Here is a 23,115-nt window from a genome sequence, read left to right on the forward strand (position 1 = left end):
GAGTGAATAAATAAATCAGAAATATTGCACCCTCCTCCAAATCTCTCCCTCCAGGATTTTAGGCGCATCGGGGATTTGGCATAAACCCATTTCTCTACCTTGTTGAGTTTCTCCCAACCCACAGCTGTCTGTCTCCTACTCTCAACATTCTTCTTCCTTCTGGAGTATATTCAGACATCACGCTGCTTATGGGGGGTTGGGTTCTTTCCGTCTTTGACTTGTTTACAATGTCATGTTTTTTCCGCTTGCATGACACAGAAATTCCTACCCTCGCCTGTGGATGTCCTGATTTTGCCGCTTTCGTGATTAGCACAAGGCTCCTTTTTAATAGTAGATGTAGGGATACCTAAAATAAATGGATATTACCAAAACTGGAAGAAAAGAAGGGACTTGGCTTATAAAATTGACATGATGTAAGCAAACAACAAAGCTCTCTTGCAGACTTAGATTGGTCCTGGGGTTATTTCCCCCCCCCCCATATTGTTTAGATCTTGTTGTCTCCCTATTTGGTGTATTAAGTATGCAAAGAAGGACAAAGATCCCTTTTCTTTTACATTGTGTGCATAATTCAGATAACGAAAAAAGGGCGGACCGGATCACAGCGACTAATAACCTGAATAAGAGTGGTCAGTATGGGACATGGGTCAATCCGTTCTGTCCTCGACTGGCATCCAACCACGTCAAATTCACCTTCTCTGATAGGATGGCCCGGGGGGGGGGGACTTACTAGCAGCAGACTCCCTCAACGGCTAAGTAATGATGTCACCGGCGACACACTGACACCACTCCCCATGCATCCGGAAGTGACATCAGTGCATTGCTGGGGGTGCTCTGGTATTTGGGCAAAACTCTGGTTTAACCCTGGAGGGGCTGTGGCTCAGTGGCAGAGCATCTGCTTGGCATGCAGAAGGTCCCAAGTTCAATCCCCAGCATCTCCAGTTAAAGGGACCAGGCAAGTAGGTGATGCGAAAGACCCCTGCCTGAGACCCTGGAGAGCCGCTGCCAGTCTGAGTAGACAGTACTGACTTTGATGGACTGAGGGTCTGATTCAGTAGAAGGCAGCTTCATATGTTCAGTTTTGCTCAAATGCCAGAGCGTACCCAGCATCTTCCAACAATGTGCCAATGCCACAGAGAGTGACATTAGCATGTTGGGGTGCTGTGGACACCAGCCCGTTTTCTGTCAACTCCACCACCACTCCTCCGGCCAGCTGAGCTGGGGCAGGGAAGCACCCCCCCGGGGAATTCTCATGCCCCCGGCAGGGGACTGGTCAACCTGTTCTCTTCAGGCGCAGACAGACATAACGTTAAGCCAGTGTAGTTTCCAGATCCAGTCTCACATGGCCTCCTGCCTCCCCTCCCCTTTTCTCACTGAGTGTGACCAAGGAATCCTGGTTTTGAGCTGGCTCTGGTGACCCGTGTATCGCGAGCCAGAGCTTGTAAACAATAACGGCTGAACGCAAGATCCAAACACTGTCAAAGCGTAGTGTGACTCAAGTATTGGCTTCAGACGCATTGTCTGAACGAGACAAGCAGACCAGCAAATTTGCTATTAATTTGTTCCCAGGTTCCTTGTAAATTTCATATTTTTTTTCAAAATACAATGACTTCAGCCTTGCTCCACAAAGGCAGGACCTTTGTGCCATCAGGATTTCATAGTAACTCTTAAACTCTGTGAGCAAAACGCTGGGAAAACAGCAGCACCGACTAGTTTAAGAACCTTCATCCCCAGGAGGAAAGAGCTTAGAAACCTGACTTTCAGCTCATTCCTGAGCCTGGGGATGGCCAGGGACGGCGGTGCTGAGGCACCGTGGCGGCTCCTCCAGAGAAATTCCCCAGTCGCCGAAAGGCTTAAAAAAGCCTTTTTAGAAGAGTTGTTTTTTATATGCTGGCTTTCTCTACCACTTAAGGAAGAATCAAACCAGCTTACAATCGCCTTCCCCTCCCCTCAACAGACACCCTGGGAGGTAGGTGGAGCTAAGAGAACTGTGACTAGCCCAAGGTTACCCAGCTGACTTCATGTGGAGGAGTGGGGAAACCAACCCGGTTCACCAGATTAGCGTCCGCCGCTCATGTGGAGGAGCGGGGAATCAAACCCAGTTCTCCAGATTAGAGTCCGCTGCTCTTAACCACTACCCCGCGCTGGCTCTTTTATACTTTTTTAAAACAAAATGGGGCTTTATTTCCCCATAGCAAACAGCGTTGCTGCGCCAGGTAAAACCTGGTGCAGCAATGCTGTTGCTGGAGGGGCTTTGGAAGCTGACTTCCGTTATCTCCTCCCCTGGGAATGCCCCACCTATGCTGGCGCCGCATATCTCTTCCGGGATTTAGGTCCCAGAGAGACTGTGACATCAGAGGGATGGCGTGCATAATAGGCAAGCTCCTCTGATCCTGGAGAGAATAGGGATGCATCGTGGCTACCTATGAATAGGGATGCATTCATGTGTGTCCATGTGTGTCCGTGTGTGTGTGTGTTCAGATGATGGTGACTGGCAGCATGGGCAAATCGCCATGAAGCCATGACATAGGAAACATATTTCTACAAGTAAAAATAAAGCCAGGCTTCACTGTTCAGAAGAGTAATGATACAAGTGATGTTGATTATGGGTAAAGGAGTTATCAGAGCTCAATTGTGTTAACGCCGGATTGAAAAAAAGGTTCATTTTTTGTCGTTATTACATGAGCCAATGCATTCCAAGGCTTTGTGTGTCTCTCCCACCCACCCCTGCTATTGGGATTTATTATCAGAGCTGGCATCTGGAACCGGCTGTTCTGGAAAGAGCTCTTCAGCCTTCTTAAAGGCCTTTCTTGGAGAGGGTTTTTAATTAAAGATGTAATAAGCAGGGCCCCAGGAATCCTGTTGGTAACTGCCGTGGTAATTCACCCTCCTGAGCAAATACCACCTCAGAATTCCCATTAAAGTTATTAAATGCAAATACTAAATTGTGTAATTTGAATATGATTCTCTGTTGTAGGTTTTCTCCATCTGGCAACTACGGGGGAGCTCGGGAACATCTTTGAAGATGACGCAGGACGATTGCCTGCCTGCAGAACTGGAGCGACTGTGAGTTGAACCTACCCCCCCCCCCCGAGAAACTCATGATCCCTTGTGTATACAGGGGGTCCTTTTTTTCTTTTTGCATTATGTGCTTGTAGCATATTAATGTCGTGTTGTTTTTAGGGAGCTTTAATTTTTCTGTTTCTCCCCTTACCCCATCCTACAATCCATTTTATTCAGTTCCTTGTAGAAATAGGAAAGGCTGTTCATAATATGGGTTCTCCAACCGGATGTCCTGCAACCTCTGGCTAAAGGGCTGCTTGACCCAATGTGAATCACTATAGCAGCACCATGATCACGTTTTGAATGAAGGGGGAAAGACAGGCTGAGAGAGAGGAGGCTTGGTCTAGATCAGGGGTCCCCAAAGTGGTGCTCAGGGGCTCCAGGGCACCCTCCGACACCCTTCCGGGGGCCCAGCAAGCATTTTTAGAAAGTGGATGGGGCTTTTGCCCGGCTTCTGATTGGCCATTGGGGATCTGATTAACTAACTGTGTTGATTAAATGAAAGTTGTTTCAGTGGCAGCTGCCGCCTTGTCTAAATAGACTGCTGCTAGTGAAGGGTGGGGGGAATCTTAAAACTGAAGAGTCGTTTACACTCGTGTCATTATTTCAGACATTCGCACATGCAGAAACTCTTTAATCTTTCGTGCTGTCCAGCTGGGGAAAGATGGAGCCAGCTAAGAGTATCTACGAGCCTCCCAGATCTGGACAGGTAAGGCTTCCCAAAGGCAGCCAGGGCGGTGGGCACGTAATCCCGTGCAACCCCAGCTGACCACTGGAAAATGCACCCCTTTAGCTTCATTCCATTTAAACTGTGAGGGGCTTGTGGCTCAGTTTGTAGAGTATCTGCTTGGCATGTGGAAGGTCCCAGGTTCAATCCCTGGCATCGCTAGTTAAAGGGACTAGGCAGGTAAGTGATAGGAAAGACCCCTGCCTGAGACCCTGGAGAGCCGCTGCTGGTCTGAGCAGACAGTACTGACTTTGATGGACCAAGTGTCCGATTCAGTAAAAAAAAGCTTCTTGTGTTCAAGCTCCTGCCCAAATCTGCAAATCCGAGCCATGCCCTCTCCCTTCTGTGGGGTGTTGCGTTGGATGTTGATTGGTGTGGAGCTGAACCCAACATAATACCCTCGGGTGTGGGTGGGTGTTTCTCATGCTTGTCATTGGCCTGCTGTCCAATCGCTGCTTCTGGAGGCCATGAATCTGAGAGTTTTGCCTGCCTTCCCCTTCTAGCGTGTGGCAGGATTGTCCTGGGGCCTTGGGAGAGCAGTACTGATAGAGGGTGTGAAATCGATAACTTTGATTCAGTGATGCACAAGCAGAAACCTAGACTTTGTTTCAGAGGACGGCCATGTTGGTCTGCAGTAGAACAACTAAATTCGAGTCCTTTAGCACCTTAGAGACCAACAAGATTTTCTGGGTGTACTCTTTCAAGTCTCTTATACCCTGAAAATCTTGTTGGCCGCTCAGGTGCTACTGGACGCAAACCTATCTGTATAAGCCAATTTAGTTCTGCTTTTACAAGATCTTGTGTAACCCCTAGCACTTTCATAGGGCCCAGAAATTGCGTACTCATGTGGATAGATCATGACGGATAGCCGTATTAGTCTGTCTGTCGCAGTAGAAAAGAGCAAGAGTCCAGTAGCGCCTTAAAGACTAACAAGATTTCTGGCAGGGTATGAGCTTTTGTGAGTCACAGCTCACTTCTTCAGATACAGCTAGCCTGTTGAGTCCATCTGTCCTTAAGTAGAGAAGAGTGAATTCAAACACCTAATGGCAACACCGTGTAAATGTCAGTACCAGGTAAATGACATCTGGTGTGTGTGTTAAGTGCCATCAAGCCGCTTCCGACTCATGGCCACTCTCTGAATCAATGTCCTCCAAAACATCCTATCTTTGACAGCCTTGCTCAGGTCTTGCAAATTGAGGACTGTGGCTTCCTTTATAGAGTCAATCCATCTCTTGTAGGGTCTTTGTCTTTTCCTGCTGCCTTCAACTTTTCCTAGCACGATTGTCTTTTCCAGTGACTCTTGTCTTCTCATGATGTGACCAAAGTACGATGGCATCATTTTAGCTTCTAGGGTCATTTTAGCTTCTAGAACATTAGTGGGCATGACTGGATCAAGTGTGATATGCAGAGGGGTAGGAGGTGCGGAGAAATCAGCAATGGTATACCATTGAATTGGTGGATTCACTCTTCTCTACTTAAGGATAGATGGACTCAACATTCTAGCTGTATCTAAAGAAGTGAGCTGTGACTCACAAAAGCTCAGACCCTGCCAGAAATTTTATTAGTCTTTAAGGCGCTACTGGACTCTTGCTCTTATGGAATACGTTTAACTTGGGGCAAGAAGTTGCTGCAGTCTTTTTCCTGCGTTTCCGCCGGCACGAGAGCTCTACCACGAGAGGGAATTTTGTACTAAATCCAACCCAGTAACTTCCATGTATGAGCCCAACCCCCAAAGGAAGTGCTTGGCACAGTCACCAGCACCAGTGCTAGCTCTCATTTTTCCCCCTTGAAGGTTTCTGCACCACTTCACAGTTAGCAGCGTAAGCCACGAGCCAGTGACGAGGTCCCACCTGCCTGTGTTGCTGCAACAGTCAGAAGCCATTCCTGGTAGCCAGGCAGAGAATGATCAGGTAAGTCAACGAGGGCTTGGATGAACTTGTGGAGGTCCCCTTAGTGTACGAGGTCCATCCGTGGCTTCTAGCCATGGTGAGTAAGGGGAAACCTCCACATTCAGAGGCAGTCAACCTCTGAATCCCAGAGCCAGGAGGAAACATCAGGGAAAAGCCTTGGCCTCTACACCTTGTTTGTTGGACCTGCAGGGAAACTGACTGGCCACCGTGTGAGATAGGATGCTGGACTAGATGGACCACCGGTCTGATCCAGCAGGGCTCTATGACCTGTTGGACCTCCAGAGGAACGGGTTGGCCACGGTGTGAGATGGGATGCTGGACTCGATGGGCCCTCGCTGGTCTGATCCAGCAGGGCTCATCTTACATTCTTACCAAAGTTGTGTGTGGTCAAAGGGAGCAATCGGTTTGCAAGGTGCTTGTAGCTGCCTGTGGAGTCTCCTGGCCTTCAAATCTGATTGACATTCGTCACCACAGCGATCTTGAATGGTGTGCATATCTTGAAAACAGCTTGTCACTCTAACTTGTTTCCAAAAGGAGCATTTGAGAGGCTGGGTTTTCTCTGGATCAATGAAATCTGAATTCAGCCCCTGGGACAGATTATGCAATTAAAAAAAAAGTTTAGTACAGAATGCATATCTTTTTCTGAGGGGGAGGTGAGCTTGAGATGCTGTGGTTGTAGGGAGGGGCAAAAGGGAGCACAGTGTTGAAGGAGCTGAGACTTCAGTTTGCTTTAAATGAGAGTAGCAGTTTTGCAGGCTTATACCTTCAGGGGGACCCTTTCCCCATTAATTTTACCTGCTGAGGTAGCAAGCTCCGTTGCAGCTGATTCTGGGGCGTAGTTTGGGGCAGGCTTCTGGTTCCTGTGAGCTGCTGCCCACACCTGCTGAACCTGACTCTGGCATTGTGTGAACTGAGAGCACACCCAGGAACACTCTAGAGCACCCCATTTGCAGCTCCACATTCCAAGGAAAGAATTATAGAGTTGGGAGGGGCCATACAGGCCATCTAGTCCCAACCCCCTGCTCAATGCAGGATCAGCCTAGAACGTCCCTGCAAGTGTTTGTCCAGCGCTGCTTGAGCCAGCGTGGTATAGTGGTTAAGAGTGGTGGTCTCTGGAGAACTGGGTTCAATTCCCCACTCCTCCATATGAATGGCGGACTCTTAACTGGAGAACTTGGTTTGATTCCCCACTCCTCCACATGAGTGGCGGACTCTAACGTGCAGAACCGGGTTTCATCCCCCACTCCTCCAGGTGAGCGGCAGACTCTTATCTGGAGAACCTGGTTTGATTCCCCACTCCTCCTTGTGAAGTCTGCTGGGTGACCTTGGGCCAGTCACAGTTCTCTCAGAACTCTGGTTCAATTTCAGGCAGGTTCATGTGTTCAAGCTTCTTTTTGTCAGGATTGCTAAAATCATGCTTGTAAGCAATGCTAATAATTGACCTAGACTCTTTCTTCTCACAGAAGGTGGTGATAACCATCTTAACAGGCCTTCCTGGATGTCGCTCGAGTGACCTTTGTTCTTTCCTGGTCACTTTTAACAAAGAATATGGAAGGTCAGTAGAGTCCACTATATCCATTCCCCCCCCCCCGGCAGTGGCCAACTTGGCGCCCTGAGAAAGCCATAGTGAAACTTAACAGGGGCACAACCGGTCTCCAGTAGGTGGGGGGACTGGGCCAATCAAGATGTCTTGGGAGTCAGCTGAGCGGGGGCTTCTTGGCTCAGATCCCATTGGCGATGACGGGCACAGGCTTGCTCGATGCCCCCTCTCAGAAACATAGAGCTGGAAGGGACCTTGAGAGTCATCTAGCCCAACCCCTTGCTCAACACGACTCACTCCCCCATGTGACTCTTGCTCTATGCCCAGAGGAAGGCAAAAACCCTCCAGGATCCCTGGCCAATGTGGCTTGGAGGAAAATTCCTGACCCCAAAGTGGCCATCGATTGGCATTACCAGCATGGTGTAGTGGTTAAGAGTGGTGGTTTGGAGCAGTGGACTCTGATCTGGAGAACCGGCTTTGATTCCCCACTTCTCCGCCTGAGTGGGGGAGGCTAATCTGGATAACTGGATTTTTTCCCCCACTCCTACACATGAAGCCAGCTGGGTGACCTTGGGCTAGTCACAGCTCTCTCAGCCCCACCTACCTCACAGGGTGTCTGTTGTGGGGAGGGGAAGGGAAGGTGATTGTAAGCCAGTTTGATTCTCCCTTAAGTGGCAGAGAAAGTCGGCATTGAAAAACCGACTCTTCTCCTCCTCCTCCTCCACCACCACCGCCACCCTGGGCATGTAAGAAAAGGCCATGACTGGCTCATCCCTTCCTGCCCTCCCTCCCTTCTACTAGTGGAGTTGTAAATGAGGGGCCTTGGGCCACTCAGCTTGGCCCCAGCTGGCAGCAGACCTCAGGAAGACAGTACCCAAGCCTTTATTCATTGTCATCCACACCAAGTAGTCCTGGCAGTTCTGGCAGCATCACAGGGGGCTCAGGCTGGCTTGCTACTGGTGGCCGGCAATACTCCCAAGCAGTATTCTGGCTAGTTGAAGAGCCATAAAATCCCTATGGAAGGGGCCATAGAGGCCATCTAATCCAACCCCCTGCTTAATGCAGGATCAGCCTGGAGCATCCGTGACAAGTGCTTGTCCAACCTCTGCTTAAAGACTGCCTGTGAGGGGGAGCTCACCACCTCCCTAGGGAGCTGATTCCACTGCTGAACTACTCTTACTGTAAAAAATTGTTTCCTAATATCCAGTCGACACCTTTCCGCCCGTAATTTAAACCCATTATTGCAAATCCTATCCTCTGCTGCCAGCAAGAACAGCTCCCCGCCCTCCTCTAAGTGGCAGCCCTTCAAATATTTCATGTCCCCCGTCAACCTCCTCTTCTCCAGACTAAACATATCCCACGTCCCTCAGCCTTTCCTCATAGGGCTGGGTCTCCAGTCACCCTCTGGCTTCCAGTCACCCTCTGGCTTCTGAATAAATGTGCTGCCCTTCCAGGCTGTTGCCTTGAGGCCAGTTCTCATGACAGCCTCGCTGGAATTGTCAGACTGTCAATGCTTTTGATTTCAGCATGAAGTAAAACTGAGGGTCTATTCCTAGGGTGGCCTTCTCTTTGATTTCCATGGTTTGGAGAAACAGTAGAGGAAAAATACAACAAGCTGTACTGATACAAAGAGATGCAGAAACGGCTGGACTTACTTCTGTTCATGTCATGTTTCAGGTGGCTAGTCTATCGCCAAACCATGGACAGCCCTGAATGTTTCAGTGCCATCCACTTCCAGAAGTACCTGTCAGGCGTTCTGGAATCTCAGCACAACCGAAGTGCTCGCCTCTCAGCTTACAATAGGAAGAAACTGAGGTTGCTGGTGGTTCTACAAGGGTAAGGGGGCTTCTTCAAGTTGTGCATGGAATGTTTCTAGCTGTTAACCTTCATGCTCGTCATTACGGTAATATAGCTAATATGCAATGCAGATCAAAAAATCTAAACTGAGGCCGTGTGGAGCTAGGAGAAATGTTTCTGCAAAGCTGTGGAGGGGTAGAATTTCCAGCTCTGCAAACAAATCTTAACTTGAAAAGAAACTAGAACCATGTGGTATATTTAAGAATCTCCAAACTTGCCTAGCAAAATGAATTGGCAGGTGGAGTGGGGCTTCTGGGAGGGAAAGAGGGTGAATGTCTGGGCTGAAGGAGGCCCATGCCATAGTACAGCAAAATGGGACCATTGTCAGTATAGGTTTCCCTTAGAGCTACTTTGATTGGGATACCAAGTGTTGGGGGAGGGAAAATTTCATTAATTACAATCAATATACAACATATTGTTTACATCATCATATATAATTATATAATGCTTATTTGCCCAATAATAATCCCATTGAAATAAAATCGTCGGTGTTCTTTTTTAATTATCCATCTTCTGATTCTGTGTTGGCAGTAGATGTGGAGGGGGTTGAGAAAGGGAAGCCCCTGAACATTTACAGAAGTTTGGATCCTATGAATTTGTTGTGTTAATGACGGCTCTTTTCCTCTGGTGCAAGGAGTTTTCTCCTGATGAAAGAGGGTCCAAAAGATAAAACCCACACCCGTTGGATCTAACCCAGAATTCTGAAAGGGGTGGGGGAAATCTTCCCCATTTTGCAGTTCTTTCTAGACCTTATCACTTCTGCATAATAGTTTTGGCCTCAACTCCAGGTTTACATACAGTACATTAAAGGTGAGGGAGTGTCTTCGTATGCAATTAGCCATTATTTTGTCAGACCCCTTTGGGTGTTTTTGTACTGAAAACATGGATAGGAATTACCAAATTCAAATAACGCACCCATGACCTGTGTTATAAGGGGCACCGCCTTTAAAATGGTTAGATGCCTTTGTCTTTCCCTAACAGTGCATGTGTTCTGCAAAACAAACCCCAACAACTGAACAGATGTCTGGAGAGAGAGCCTTTTTGCCTTTTCCTTTTTTGAAGATTTCACGATGCAAGCGTTGTAATGTCCGTGCCTAGCATAATAAATCTCAGGCTTTTAATATGGGAGGTAGTAAAGTCAAGTCTGTTGCAAATGGTCCCAAGATACCAAATAAAATGCTCTCTGGCTGCTTCTTCCATGCCTTGAAAGCACATTTGTGTCCTGTATTTCACATGCATTGCCTTTTATCTATGGCAGAAGCTTGGATGAGCTTTGTACCTCGGGTGGAGCACCATGAAACCTTTCTCAGGGAAATGTTCTTCTGTCCAGCGGCATGACAGGCCAAACCTGGGCATCTTAAACAACACCTACATGCATTTCCACTTAAAATGTTGAGGCCCTGAGTCCCAGGTTCCGTTTGTTAAACACGAAACAAGCCCTTTACAAATGCATTGGAGGAGAGGGGGAAATAATCTCCAGAGGCTAAAAAAAATTCCTTTTGACATTTTGTGATTGAAATGAACACAGGAGACACGCAGCACACAACCTTTTGACAGCTAAGGTCATAGCATCTGTTTTATGGGGGGGCGTTACGGTCAAGACACAGTTGACTTACGGCATTTTCTTCTTCTTTTTCTTCAACCTGGGATCATCCACTGAAGCTGAAGGGTGGGAGAAGGAGGTACTTTTTCACACTGTGCCGAGTTAATTTGTGGAACTCGCTGCCCCAGGGTGTGATGACGGCCACCAGCCTGGACAGCTTTAAAAGGGGAACAGACAAATTCATGGAGAGCGGGGCTGTCGATGGCTGCTGGTCTCGAGGGATATCTGCTCCCTCCAGTACCAGAGGCAGTATAGCTCTTTATATCAGTTGCTGGGGAGCACAGACAAAAGCATGCTGTGGCAGACATCCTGTTTGTGGGCTTCCTAGTATGAAGACTTGTGAACAGAACACTGGACTTGGGCCTCTGGTTTGATCCAACATGTCTTGTTGGAGTGGTGGAGTCTAATCTGGAGAAACGGGTTTGATTCCCCACTCCTTCAGATGAGCAGTGGAGGCTAATTTGGTGAACCGGGTTTGTTTCCCCACTCCTACACATGAAGCCAGCTGGGTGACCTTGGGCTAGTCACACTCTCTCAGCCCCACCTACCTCAGAGGGTGTCTTGTGGGGAGGAGAAGGGAAGGTGATTGTAAGCCGGTTTGATTCTTCCTTAAGTGGTAGAGAAAGTCGGCTTATAAAAGCCAACTCCTACTCCTCTTCTTCTTTTTCTTCTTTTTCTTCTTCTGATCTGCAAAACCTTGCATCGGTTGTTGTCACGATGCCAAGTGTGCTTCGCTTGGGGAATCGGGCCATGAGCTGTTCCTGGAATTGCGCTTTATCGTGCCCACCCACCCCCGGCCCCAGGTCAGCTGGCAGCGGCACAGAGTTTCCATCTGGCCCCGTCACTTCACAGGTCCTCGCCTTTGTCCTCTCCGCAGATACACGGACGTGATTGACGTTGTGCAGGCTCTGCAGACGCACCCGGACGCCGACATCAAGGCCTCGTTTGTCATTGGCGCCGTCTCCGCTTGTGTGGAACCGCTGAGCTGCTACATGGAGCACAGGTGCGCTTCGCGAGAGGGTTCCTGGCTGTGGCGTTAGGGAGCTGCTCGTCAAGCGGACGCTTGCTAGCGTGGCCTCGGGTTGCCCAGCCCAGGGAGGCGGGTTGCCTGCAGCCGAGCTGAACTCCAGGAGCTTGCTGCAGGGTGTCCGGGCACGCCACACGTACCCCCCGGAGACTGCAAGCTCCACCAAAGGCACGCTGTGCCAGCAAACCCCACAGCCAGGGAAGGGGCTTGTCAGGTCTCAGCAGGGCCTGGCCTTGGTGGAGTCTGCTCTGGAGTCGGCCGGCTTAAAGGAGTCCGGCCAACTCTCACCAGGGGGCTCAGCATCACTAACCTTATTATAAGAGGTCCGCTGGGACAGCCAACTATTTAAAGAAGTCCAGGGAGAAGGGCCCGAGAGCTCACCACTCCAAGGCAAGCATCCATTGGCTCAGGGGCTTGTCACCCCCCGGGGCTGGAGAGGGAGGATTGGTTGAGCCCAGGGTTGGCCCTTTCTTGGGGCAGCATTTGTAGGGTGTGCCCAGGAACAGCTGGGGGGAGGGAAGGGGGAGAGCCAAACCCATTCCACGTCAGCGGAGAATTGGTAAATGGCTGAGCAGATTGGGTAACTTGGGTGAAGAGGAACCCCCTCCTCTTGCTATGTTCTGAGGCTCTCTCCTGGGGCACTGGCCCGACTAAGGTTGACCCTGGAGATGGAGGGTGAGACATCCCCGGACTCAGACCTGACGGCAGCAGAATCTGACACAGGGCAAGGCAAATAGTGCGAGTTCCACTGAGCAGAAAGCCAATCGTGGAAAGTGGTGTTGGTTTGATCGGATCAGGGAAGTGAAATATTTATCAGACTAGCAAGGAGGAGCTTGCTATGAGGAAGGAGCCAGTTCTTAGTCTTCTCCCAAGTGAGAGCTGTCCAAGTGCAAGATGATAAACTTCTTGGCACACAGGTTCCCAATATTGCAGGGCACAGCGATGAAGGATGTGGGCGGGGGAAGGAAATATTTCAGTCAAACACACAGGCTGTCACATGAAGCTGCCTTCTACTGACTCAGAACCTTGGTCCTTCAAGGTCAGTATTGTCGACTCAGACCGGCAGCAGCTCTCCAGGGTCTCAGGCTGAGGTCTTTCACATCACCTGCTGCCTGATCCTTTTAACCTAATGGGCCTACCGCCTAGGGTAGTGCTCATGGGTGGGAGCCCCCCAGGATTGCTGCCAGCGCCTCTTGCCTGCTCTGGAGGAGCAGGCTGCAGTCCCCATTCAGTTAACCAGCAAGCCTGGCTTCCCCAACCATACCAGTTAACATGGCTTTTACCATACATTCCCATTAGCATAGTGCCTGTCTTGAATACATGAAGCTGCCTGCTACTGAATCCAACCCTCGGTCCATCAAAGTCAGTATTGTCTACTCAGACCGGCAGCAGCTGTCCAGGGTCTCAGGCAGAGGACTTTCACATCACCTATTAGCCTAGTCCCTTTAACTGGAGATGCCAGGGGTGGAACCTGGGACCTTCTGCATGCCAAGCAGATGTTCTACCACTGAGCCACAGCCTCTCTTCATCTGCTAAAGTTAGCAGCATTTAAGATTTTGCTTGCCTTTTGTGTCTCTCTTTCTCTGCTTCCAGATTCCTTTTCCCCAAGTTCCTGGAGCAGTGTTCACAAGGTAAATCCTCTTTGAAAAAATTTCCTGCAAGGATAAAGTTGTGTAGGTCTTTAAGGTGACCCATGGCGGTTGGTGCCATGGGGAGTACAGCTATCTACTAATACCTTGCACTGTTCAAGGTCTGCTCAGACCGCCATATTTATTTATGTTATTTATCAAAAACATTTTTATGCTGCTTTTCCACCCAATCAGGGTCCCCGCAGCGGCGAAAACAACTGAACAAATTAAAAATGACATTTTTAATAATGTCAATAAAGTAATTCAGTGAAAACACATAAGCATACAGCGCCAGAACCAGGGAAGAGGGCCAATAAACGTTACTGGGCATATGCCCGATGAAACAAAAAAGTCTTCCCACACAAGCGGAAGACACCAATGAAGGGAGGCAGACAAATCTCCCTGGGGAAGGGAGTTCCAAAGTTTTGGTTCCACGACGGAGAAAGCTAGTGGAGAACAGAGCCTCTCTTCCCAAAGTAATTTTCTCAGAAGGATGGCTTGCATTTGTGGGGTATAACCGGCCTGTCAATCAGGCCCCTGAATGGAATTTTTTAGGAAACGACATGGCCTCGGGAACACTCTCCGTGCTGTATGGAAAAATCTCTGTAATGGCAAAATTCACTTTTTACGGTTGTACTTTCAAAATCAATTCAGATTTTTTTTAAAAAGCCACTGTACTGTTGGAAGGATTATTACCTTTTAAAAGTAAATGCTAGTGTGGGGCAGGGTAGGGGAAGACCAGAAGAAATTTGCAGCTTTCCTGGCATCACGCTAAGAAGGGCGTCTTGAAAAGGTTGGGCTTTGGGGGGCAAACTCACAGCTCATGTCCACACGCAGGTTTGGTGAGCAACGTGGTCTTCATGAGCCAGACGGCCGAGCAGAGGAACCCGCTGCTGGCCCTGCTCCAGCACCTCATCCGAGCAGCAAACCCTGCCGTCTCGTTTATCCTGGCAGAAAAAGGGGTTGTGACGAGGTAATGTTGATAGTCTCCGGAGGGTAGCCGTCTTGGTCTGCAGAAGAGGAGTTAGAATAAGAACAATAGAAAGGCCCTGCTGGATCAGACGCAGGCCCATCAAGACCAGCAGTCTGTTCACACAGTGGCCAACCAGGTGTCTCTAGGGAAGCCCCCAAACCAGACCACTGCAGCAGCATTCTCCTACCTTGGGTCTCTTGGAGAATGCTTCTCATGTCAGGAATTAGGGAAATCACAAGCCCTGCTATATTAAAATTTTAAGTGATAACGAACCCCAGGGCTGGGTTCAAAAATTTACTTTTATTTGTGTTATTTATAGTTCGCCTTTCTCTCTAGGACTCAAGGTGGATTACACAGAGTGAGTCAATACAATCAACAAGATGGGACATTCAGTAAACAATGAAATGAAATTTGAGATTGTAGAACCAACCAGAAGTCTAAAAAACAGAACTGAAGCAATGCACGTGTTAACAAGACACATTAAATGACGCAAAATTACATACCGTATTTTTCGCTCCATAAGACGCACCTGACCATAAGACGCGTCCCCCCCAGCTGGCCGTTGGATCGGGGAACGCTGGCTCGTGCCGTCCCGACGCGCCCAGCGGGCTCTGTGCTGCCCGCCCACCTCCCAGCTGACCGTCGGGGCGGTGAATGCCTGCTCGCGCCGTCCCAACACGCCCAGCTCTGTGCGCCCCGCCCACCTCCCAGCGCGCCGTCCCGACGTGCCCAGCTCTGTGCGCCCCGCCCGCCTCCCAGCTGGCTGTCAGGGCGGGGAACGCCGGCTTGCGTCGTTCCGGCGCGCCCAGCCGGCTGGCGGGAGGGGCGGGGGTCCCTCTGCCCGGCTCTGGGAGTCCCGGATGGACCGGGCTAGGGTCCATAAGATGCACATTCACTCCATAAGACGCACAGACATTCCCCCTCACTTTTGAGGAGGAAAAAGTGTGTCTTATGGAGCGAAAAATACGGTAATAGGATCCAACTTAACAGCAAGCTATACATAGCAGAAAAAATCACACACAGTCCTTAATCTTTTATCCAAGTAACTTTGTGGATCATTTTGAAACCTTCCTTTCTCTCTGGCTAGGAATGAAGATATTGAACTAATTCTCTCTGAAAGCAGTTTTTCAAGCCCACAGATGCTGACCACTCGCTATTTAACATATCCCGGCTGGTAAGTAACTCCTTTTTCTGCAAAATATTGCAGTTTTTGTTGGCAAGTATGTTACAAAGCACCCTTCAGCCTTGTCCCCACCCTTTCTTATATCTCTGCCTAAATTGCTTTCTTAATGAAATTCTGCTACCAGCATCTTCAGACTTCTTGGTGCGGTTAACTTGTCACTGTCTTGCTGCCCCATTTTCATGTTAGTTTTAGCCAAAATCGGAGAGGTCTATAGGGCAGAACTGCTGCTGCCTGGTTCACTCCTTCTCTCAGTACGAGGGTGCGTAACCCTAGCGTGAATCGCTCTGAAACTGTAGAGATTCAGTAACTTCCTGAGGAGTGGGGCGTGAAGCTCTTGTCCAGAGTTCCACGGATCTACGACAGGTTTTCCAAGAGATTGGTAACGGAGGGCTGAACGTATTCGTAGCAGTTGGTGAAGAGATAGGGAAAGGACGGACCCAGTGGGTAGCAGAAAGTTAGAAACCATCTTTTTGTTGGGGGACATTCAAGAGCCAAGGAGGCAAATGGATGATTGAAGGAGAGCAGGAGAGGAACTTTCCTTGAGAGTGGGAGGAGGTAAAGCAGTTCATGGTATCCTTGACACTTTCTTTTTTTTTTAAACGCCTTTACGTGCACACCCTTCCACTTTGATCGCATAGTATATGCAGTAACTATGAAGCCTACTAATACTGGGCGTTAATACAGGGATGACGATTGAATTCCACAAGGACGGGTCTTTCTCCGGTAACAGCTTTGGGAGCCGTTCCAATGATAGATCCAATCTTGTTCCATTAACTGTGAATTTATGAAAGTCTTTTATGCTTGGCTGTTTCCCTCGCCGTCACCCCTCCAACGACTTCGGGTCTTTATGTTGATTGTGCGTGCTGCTTCCGACCGTCAGAGGTCTCCCCGCTCTCCCCGTGCCTTTCCCCGCGTTTTGTCCGTGTTTTCAGGTACCTGTTTTATCTTGAATTTGAAAGCACAGGCAAAATGCAGGGAAACGCAGGGGGAGAGCGAGATGACCTCTGATGGTCAGAAACAGCATGCATAATCAACACAAAGACCTGAAGTTGTCAGAGGGGTGACGGCGAGGGAAACAGCCATGCATAAAAGACCGAAGCTGCCTTATACCATCACTCCATCTACCTCAGTACTGTCTACTTCAATAGGCAGTCGCTTCTCAAGGCCTCGGGGGCAAAGATATATTTTCCGTCCTATTCCCTGAGATGGCCTTCTAGATGGAAAGGCTGGGATCTTCTGTATGCAAAAGTTAGGTTTTACCGCTGAGCTCTCCTCCTCACCCCTCAAGATGCTCTTGTTGGAGAAAATAAGTTTCAAACCAGGCTCTAGTGTGGACCCTCTGCAAATCTAGTTAAGTAAAATCACAGTCTTTTGGGGTGAATGCACAGAGTTGGATCCTGGGGGTGCATGTGCAAATAATGGTTCTTTACACCGACGCAAAGAGCATTTTTCTGTTAGCCGAATAGATCCATGAGATCCAAGCCAGGTTTTTCATTGCCACCAGAAGTATCACCCAAGTCTGCATTCCTGGGCAGGCAGCATTTCTCATCGAATCTCCATCTAGGCCTGAAAGGGGTTGCCTTCAGTTTTGTTTTACATGCCCTCCATCTCGGTAGAATCCTTGAATGGAGTTTTGCTGGGGAATCCATCTGTAGATGCTTTTTAAAGATGAGACTATCTATTAAAAGGCTCAAATTGTAGTTTGCAATTGTACTTGGGCCAGATTTGGAAAAGTAATGCCATCGCATGATTTGTTTCATTTTTTTTCACATCAAGGTACGACGGCAAATTTCGATCAGGTGCAGTCTTTCCGCCCATGGTTCAGATCTGTGTGTGGTTTAGCCGTCCACTGGAGAAAACACGATTTGTGGCCAAATGTAAAGGTAAAAAGGGGTTTTGTATGTTGGAAGGTGGTTGATTTAGTATGGCAGTCTCTGTGAAATTGTTTGCAACCTGCCTTTTAACTGACAATCAGTTCTCCCTCCTCCTCTATCCCTGTACAACCAGCAATGCTTCACAAAGTTGGGGCTGTTTGTCTTTCTCAATAAGTAAACCCAATACATAGGGAAGAAGGTAAGTAGGGGAAACCATGGGGATTGGTCAATAAGGACACAGTCTGTCCAGAAGCCATGGAAGAGAAAATGTGTAACTCAGTAGGACTTGTAAGCTCCACCCCAAATTCTGGAGCTTTTCCTGAATGCTTTCTGGTTATCTCCACAGTCACAAGGCCTAGAAATGTATTAAGCAGAAGCAGAAATTATTGGGAACCTGCATTTCTAAGCAGCTCATAAGCAATAAATTCAACCATATGTCATAGTTTTGCACAAAAACCTGTCTTCCTGCTGATTGATGTCTTTTTTGTGTCTAAACTTTCTGACGGTTGCCGTTTTTTAAAAAAGTGGAAATGTTAACGAAACCACTTCTGTACTTGGTGTCTATAGGCATGCTAAACGGTTGGTGGAGAATTATTCTTTTCATAATACTGACATCTGTGTCCCTTTCTTCACGAGCACAGTGTTTCTAACTCTTGTTGTAAGCCACCATGAACCACGAGAAAAAGCAAGATACAAATGTTTTAATAAATAAATACAGAATTCCTTGTGAAAGTGAATTATGGTATTGTTGTTTTTGGCTTTCTCGCCCAGTATCTGATCAAGGAAGACAGGAATAATGTTGTTGTATATGTGTGTGTTTGTTTGTTTTTTATTTCCACACAGGCTTGAAGTCCTCCATTAAGCCAAGTCCTTTCTCTGGAAACATATACCACATCTTGGGCAAAGTAAGGTTTTCAGGTAATTGTTATGTGCTTTTCTATTCCCCCCCCCCAATGCTGCTCAGAGCCTCGCACTTAATCATATCCCAAGAACTCTCAGAATGGTCCAAAGAAATTTATTCTCTTCCCCCCCTCTTCCCCCATGGGGGCCCAAAGCAGCTGACATTGTTCTCCTATCCTCCATTTAATCCCCCCAACAACCCTGTGAAGTAGGTTTGGCTGAGTGTGTGGGACTGGCCCAAGGTTACCCAGCAAGCTTCCTTGGCAGAGTGTGGATTTGAACCTGGGTCTCCTGGATCCTAGTCAGACACTCAGAGTGTCCCACTGGGATCCAGGAGACCACCACGCTGGCTGTCATGTACGTATGTCCCTTGCGCTTAGCTTCAAGAGCAGTGTGAAGCAATCTTCCCAAGCCTGACTCACCATTTTATGATCCAGTGAAGAACCAGCACTTGCGTTTCATTAGGATGCTATGTCAGCATCCCTTGTTTTTAAAGGCAGTTTTGGTTTACCAGCATGATGTGGGGATTAGGAGTGGTGGACTCTAATCTGGAGAACTGGGTTTGATTCCCTGCTCCTGCACATGAGCGGCAGACTCTAATCTGGTGAACCAGGTTGATTTCCCCACTCCTCCACATGAGCTCTAATCTGGAGAACTGGATTTGTTTCCCTACTCCTCCACCTGAAGCCAGCTGGGTGACCTTGGGCTAGTCACAGTTCTCTTAGAGCTCTGTCAGCCTCATCTACCTCACAGGGTGTCTGTTGTGGGGAGGGGAAGGGAAGGTGATTGTAAGCCCCTTTGGGACTCCTTGAAGGTAGAGAAAAACCAACTCTTCTTCTTCCCGTGTCAGATTCAGATCGGATAATCGAAGTCTGCCACAACACTTCCTCCAACTCGTTAAGCCTGATGCCCGTTCAGGAGGGGCCATCTCCTCCTCCTGATTCGAGAAACGAGAGCCGAGACCACAGCGGACCACAGGAGTGCTTCCTGGTCTTTGTGGGATGCTCCCTTAAAGAAGACGACATCAAGGACTGGCTGAGGGGAACGGCAAAGCAGGTGTGTCCTGTGCTCAATATGGATTTGTCTGCCACGTGATAATCACTTCTGTTGAAACCACCCTTGCGGGTGGCTTCGGTAGAGGCCTTTCCAGGCTGACTTTTCAGTAGCCATTGTGCCTTTGGTGCTCTTGGCTTCTGGCAGGACGCTGGGTGGCCTCCATTGGTAAGGGATGGTGAACGTGATGGAAATCTGGCAAGCATCAACAAATGTTAGAAGGGCTAATCGTGTGTGTTAAGTGCCGTCAAGTCGCTTCTGACCTACGGCGACCCTGTGAATCAACGTCCTCCAAAATGTCCTCTCCTTAACAGTCTTGCAAACTGAGGGCCGTGGCTTCCTTTATTGTCTTAGTGGTGTTTTCAGAGTCAATCCATCTCATGCTGGGTCTTCCTCTTTTCCTACTGCCTGCAGTTTCTCCTAGCATTGTTGTCTTAGTGGTATTTTCCTCAAACGGGTCTGGCAGAATCTAAAGATGATCAGCTGGTTCCTTCAGCTGTAAGGAGTTCTGAAGCCGAAGGACTCACACAAGTGATTTATGATATTGAAGTCTACGAGAGGGCAAATTTCCATAAGTTCCAGACTGTTCAGGATCATGTTTAGATTTATTTTGTGTCGGTAACATTCTGCCTGTTTCTGTGCTGAGTACCAGGGTTGGCCTTCCAACCTCCAAATCTCAAGCGCACAGAGCTGTACTGGCTGAAACTGCAGCTAATGGAGACTGCCAAGTTACAGAGCAGATCAGGATGGGTAGCCGTGTTAGTCTGTCAGTAGCAGTAAAAGAGAGCAAGAGTCCAGTAGCACCTTAAAGACTAATGGCGTTTATGGCAGGGTATGAGCTTTCACGAGCTCACTTCTTCAGATACAGCGATACAGAGCAGTTTTTGAGGAGAACAGATCCCCAATAGTTAGGGTTGCCAACCTCCAGGTACTCAATATCTAGAAGGAATGACTCGCAGTTAACACAATAACAATTTCAACTCGCAGTTCAAGCAGCAAATACTTTTAATATCATCAGACTGTGTATTCTAAAATGTCCTCAGATTCCAAAAAACAACTATGAGTTTCTGGTAAAAACCCCATTTCACTCCAGCTTCATCAAATTTGGAAATCCTGAGATGATGAGAAAGCTTGAAATGTGCTCATTTTCAAGCATAAGGTGTATACCTTCTACATAGAAGTGGATGGCTGGCTGAGTCATCTCATCGTCTCAGGATTTCCAAATTTGATAAAGCTGGAGTGAAATGGGATTTTTACCGGAAACCCATCGTTGTTTTTTGGAATCTGAGGACATTTTAGAATACACAGTCTGATGATATTCCAAGTATTTGCTGCTTCAACTGCGTGTTGAAATTGTCATTGTGTTAACTGCGAGTCATTTCTTCTAGATATTGTGTATTGAATGAACACTGATTGTGGTATAAATATTTACCAGCAACTACTGGATTTGTGGTTGTAGTGCTATTTTGCTTTGTTAACAACCCCATTTTGGCATTTCTTGTTGAAAATTTTGATTACCAAACCTCCAGGTACTAGCTGGAGTCCTCCCGCTATTGCAACTGATCTCCAGCTGATAGAGATCAGTTCCCCTGGAGAAAATGGCTGCTTTGGCAATTGGACTCTACGACATGGATGTCCCTCCCCTCCCCAAACCCTGCCCTCCTCAGGCTCTGTCCCAAAAACCTGGCAAGGGACCTGGCAACCCTACCAATAATGTTGATATTGCTTGGCCAAAAGAACATACCTTGTTAATAAGGTATGGGTAGACCTGGGTTGGCCCTGACGTGGATAGCTGTGGCTAGTCAGATCTCTGAAGCTAAGCAGGGTCGGCCTTGGCTACTACTTGGAGGGGAGACCACCGAGGAAGTCCAGGGTCACTACACAGAGGCAGGCAATGGTTAAACTTTGAAAAACCCTGTGTGTGTGTGTGTGTGTGCTAAGTGCCATCAAGTTGCTTCCGACTCCTGGTGACCCTATGAATCGATGTCCTCCAAAACGTCCTATCCTTAACAGCCTTGCTGAGGTCTTGCAAATCGAGGGCCGTGGCTTCCTTTATGGAGCAATCCATCTCTTGTTGGGTCTTCTTCTTTTCCATGTGAAAGGCATCTAATGAAGTGAGCTCTGACTCATGAACGTTCACGCTGGGATAAATGTTGTTTGTCTCAAAGGTGCTGCTGGACTCCTGTTTCATTTGGCAGGATGCCTAATACGAGAGAGGCCTTGCAGTCTTTATCTTTGCGATCGACCCAGAAACGTGACTCAGGTGGCCGTGCTCTTCGTGTTGGCGGTGCAGATGATTAGAAATAAATTGGCTGCGCTAATGCAGTTGGCTACTATGCTTTATATATGTATGGTGAGGCAAAGCTGGGTCAAGGCAGAAGAGGCCGGAAAGCCGGTCGGGAGCAGAACTTCTACATACACTCTTCCCCCCCCCCCCTTCGGATGTGATTCCCAGTTTCTCTGAGGCTCTGCCCCATTCTGGTTCTTTACCTTGAATCACAGAATCATAGAGTTGGAAGGGACCACCAGGGTCATCTAGCCCAACCCCCTACACAATGCAGGAAATTCACAACCCCCACACACCCTCAGTGACCCCCTACTCCATGCCCAGAAGATGGCCAAGATGCCCCCCCTCTCATGAACTGCCTAAGTTCATAGAATCAGCATTGCTGACAGATGGCCAGCTAGCCTCTGCTTAAAAAACTCCAGGGAAGGAGAACTTACCCCCTCCCAAGGAAGCCTGTTCCACTGAGGAACCGCTCTAGCTGTTAGAAAATTCTTCCTAATGTCTAGATAGAAACTCTTTTGATTTAATTTTAACCCATTGGTTCTGGTCTGACCTTCTGGGGCAACAGAAAACAACTCGGCACCGTCCTCTATATGACAGCCCTTCAAGTACTTGAAGATGGTTATCATATCCCCTGTCAGTCTTCTCCTCTTCAGGTTAAACATACCCAGCTCCTTCAACCTTTCCTCATAGGACTTGGTCTCCAGACCCCCTCACTATCTTTGTTGCCCTTCCCCCGGACACATTCCAGCTTGCCCACATTGCGGTACCCAAAAGTGAATGTGCCGGGGTATCACATCTGTTGCATTTACCTGTTTTCTCAACCCCCAAACAGAAGCCGCAGAGGAAAGCTCTGAAAACCCGCAGCATGCTGACCCCGCAGGAGATCAAGAGCATTCACGTAAGTAGTAACCGTTCGAGGGCCATCAGTCAGGGAACCACATCTCTTTGCTCAATAGACAAGGTTGATAAATGATGGTCAATAAACAAGGGGGGGAAAGGGGGAGAACCCAACCTGGAAAACCGAAAGCTGGGTACCTAAGGTTGGGTGGAGAAAGGTAAAATGATGTATTGGAGAAATATACTTATTTTAAGGCACTTATATCAAGGTTAGAAATATTAAAAATGATAAAACTAAGCACAATTGTAACTGGTAAGGTTGATATAAACCATGCACCATATGCATTTTGGCCAACAGGCCTTCATCAGTGGTCAGATAAAAACCTATGTATAGAATGCACACACAAACAATGTATCACAAAATTATAACAGCCCAGGTATGTATGTAGGGTGTATAACAGATGTTAAGTTTGAAAGCCCTCCAGCTGAAATACCTGCAAGTTGTTCTATGCTGGGCTATATTAGTCTCCAATACCGAGTGTGCATCAACCTGGTAAAATGACGGGACAAGAGCAGACTGCTTTCCGTGAGCGGGCCTAAGGAAGGGGTCTTCAACACAGTGCCCTTGGGCACCGTGGCACCCCTCTGAAGCC

General features: G+C 48.2%; 1 protein-coding gene across 1 annotated transcript in view; it reads left to right on the plus strand.

Moving 5' to 3' along the window:
* Positions 1-23,115, plus strand: part of DNAAF9 (dynein axonemal assembly factor 9) — an 87,204-nt gene that overhangs the window by 61,516 nt on the left and 2,573 nt on the right. Inside the window, exons 23-35 of the mRNA XM_056855770.1 lie at positions 2,975-3,063; positions 3,671-3,769; positions 5,580-5,697; positions 7,164-7,252; positions 8,915-9,073; positions 11,575-11,700; positions 13,318-13,355; positions 14,190-14,325; positions 15,413-15,499; positions 17,285-17,391; positions 18,226-18,300; positions 19,133-19,338; positions 22,458-22,523. Of these exons, the coding sequence (XP_056711748.1) occupies positions 2,975-3,063; positions 3,671-3,769; positions 5,580-5,697; positions 7,164-7,252; positions 8,915-9,073; positions 11,575-11,700; positions 13,318-13,355; positions 14,190-14,325; positions 15,413-15,499; positions 17,285-17,391; positions 18,226-18,300; positions 19,133-19,338; positions 22,458-22,523 (1,395 nt within the window). The remainder of the gene's footprint in view (positions 1-2,974; positions 3,064-3,670; positions 3,770-5,579; positions 5,698-7,163; positions 7,253-8,914; positions 9,074-11,574; positions 11,701-13,317; positions 13,356-14,189; positions 14,326-15,412; positions 15,500-17,284; positions 17,392-18,225; positions 18,301-19,132; positions 19,339-22,457; positions 22,524-23,115) is intronic.

The sequence above is a fragment of the Euleptes europaea genome, chromosome 9, assembly GCF_029931775.1.
Source record: "Euleptes europaea isolate rEulEur1 chromosome 9, rEulEur1.hap1, whole genome shotgun sequence".
In the NCBI taxonomy this organism is placed as follows: Eukaryota; Metazoa; Chordata; class Lepidosauria; order Squamata; family Sphaerodactylidae; genus Euleptes; species Euleptes europaea.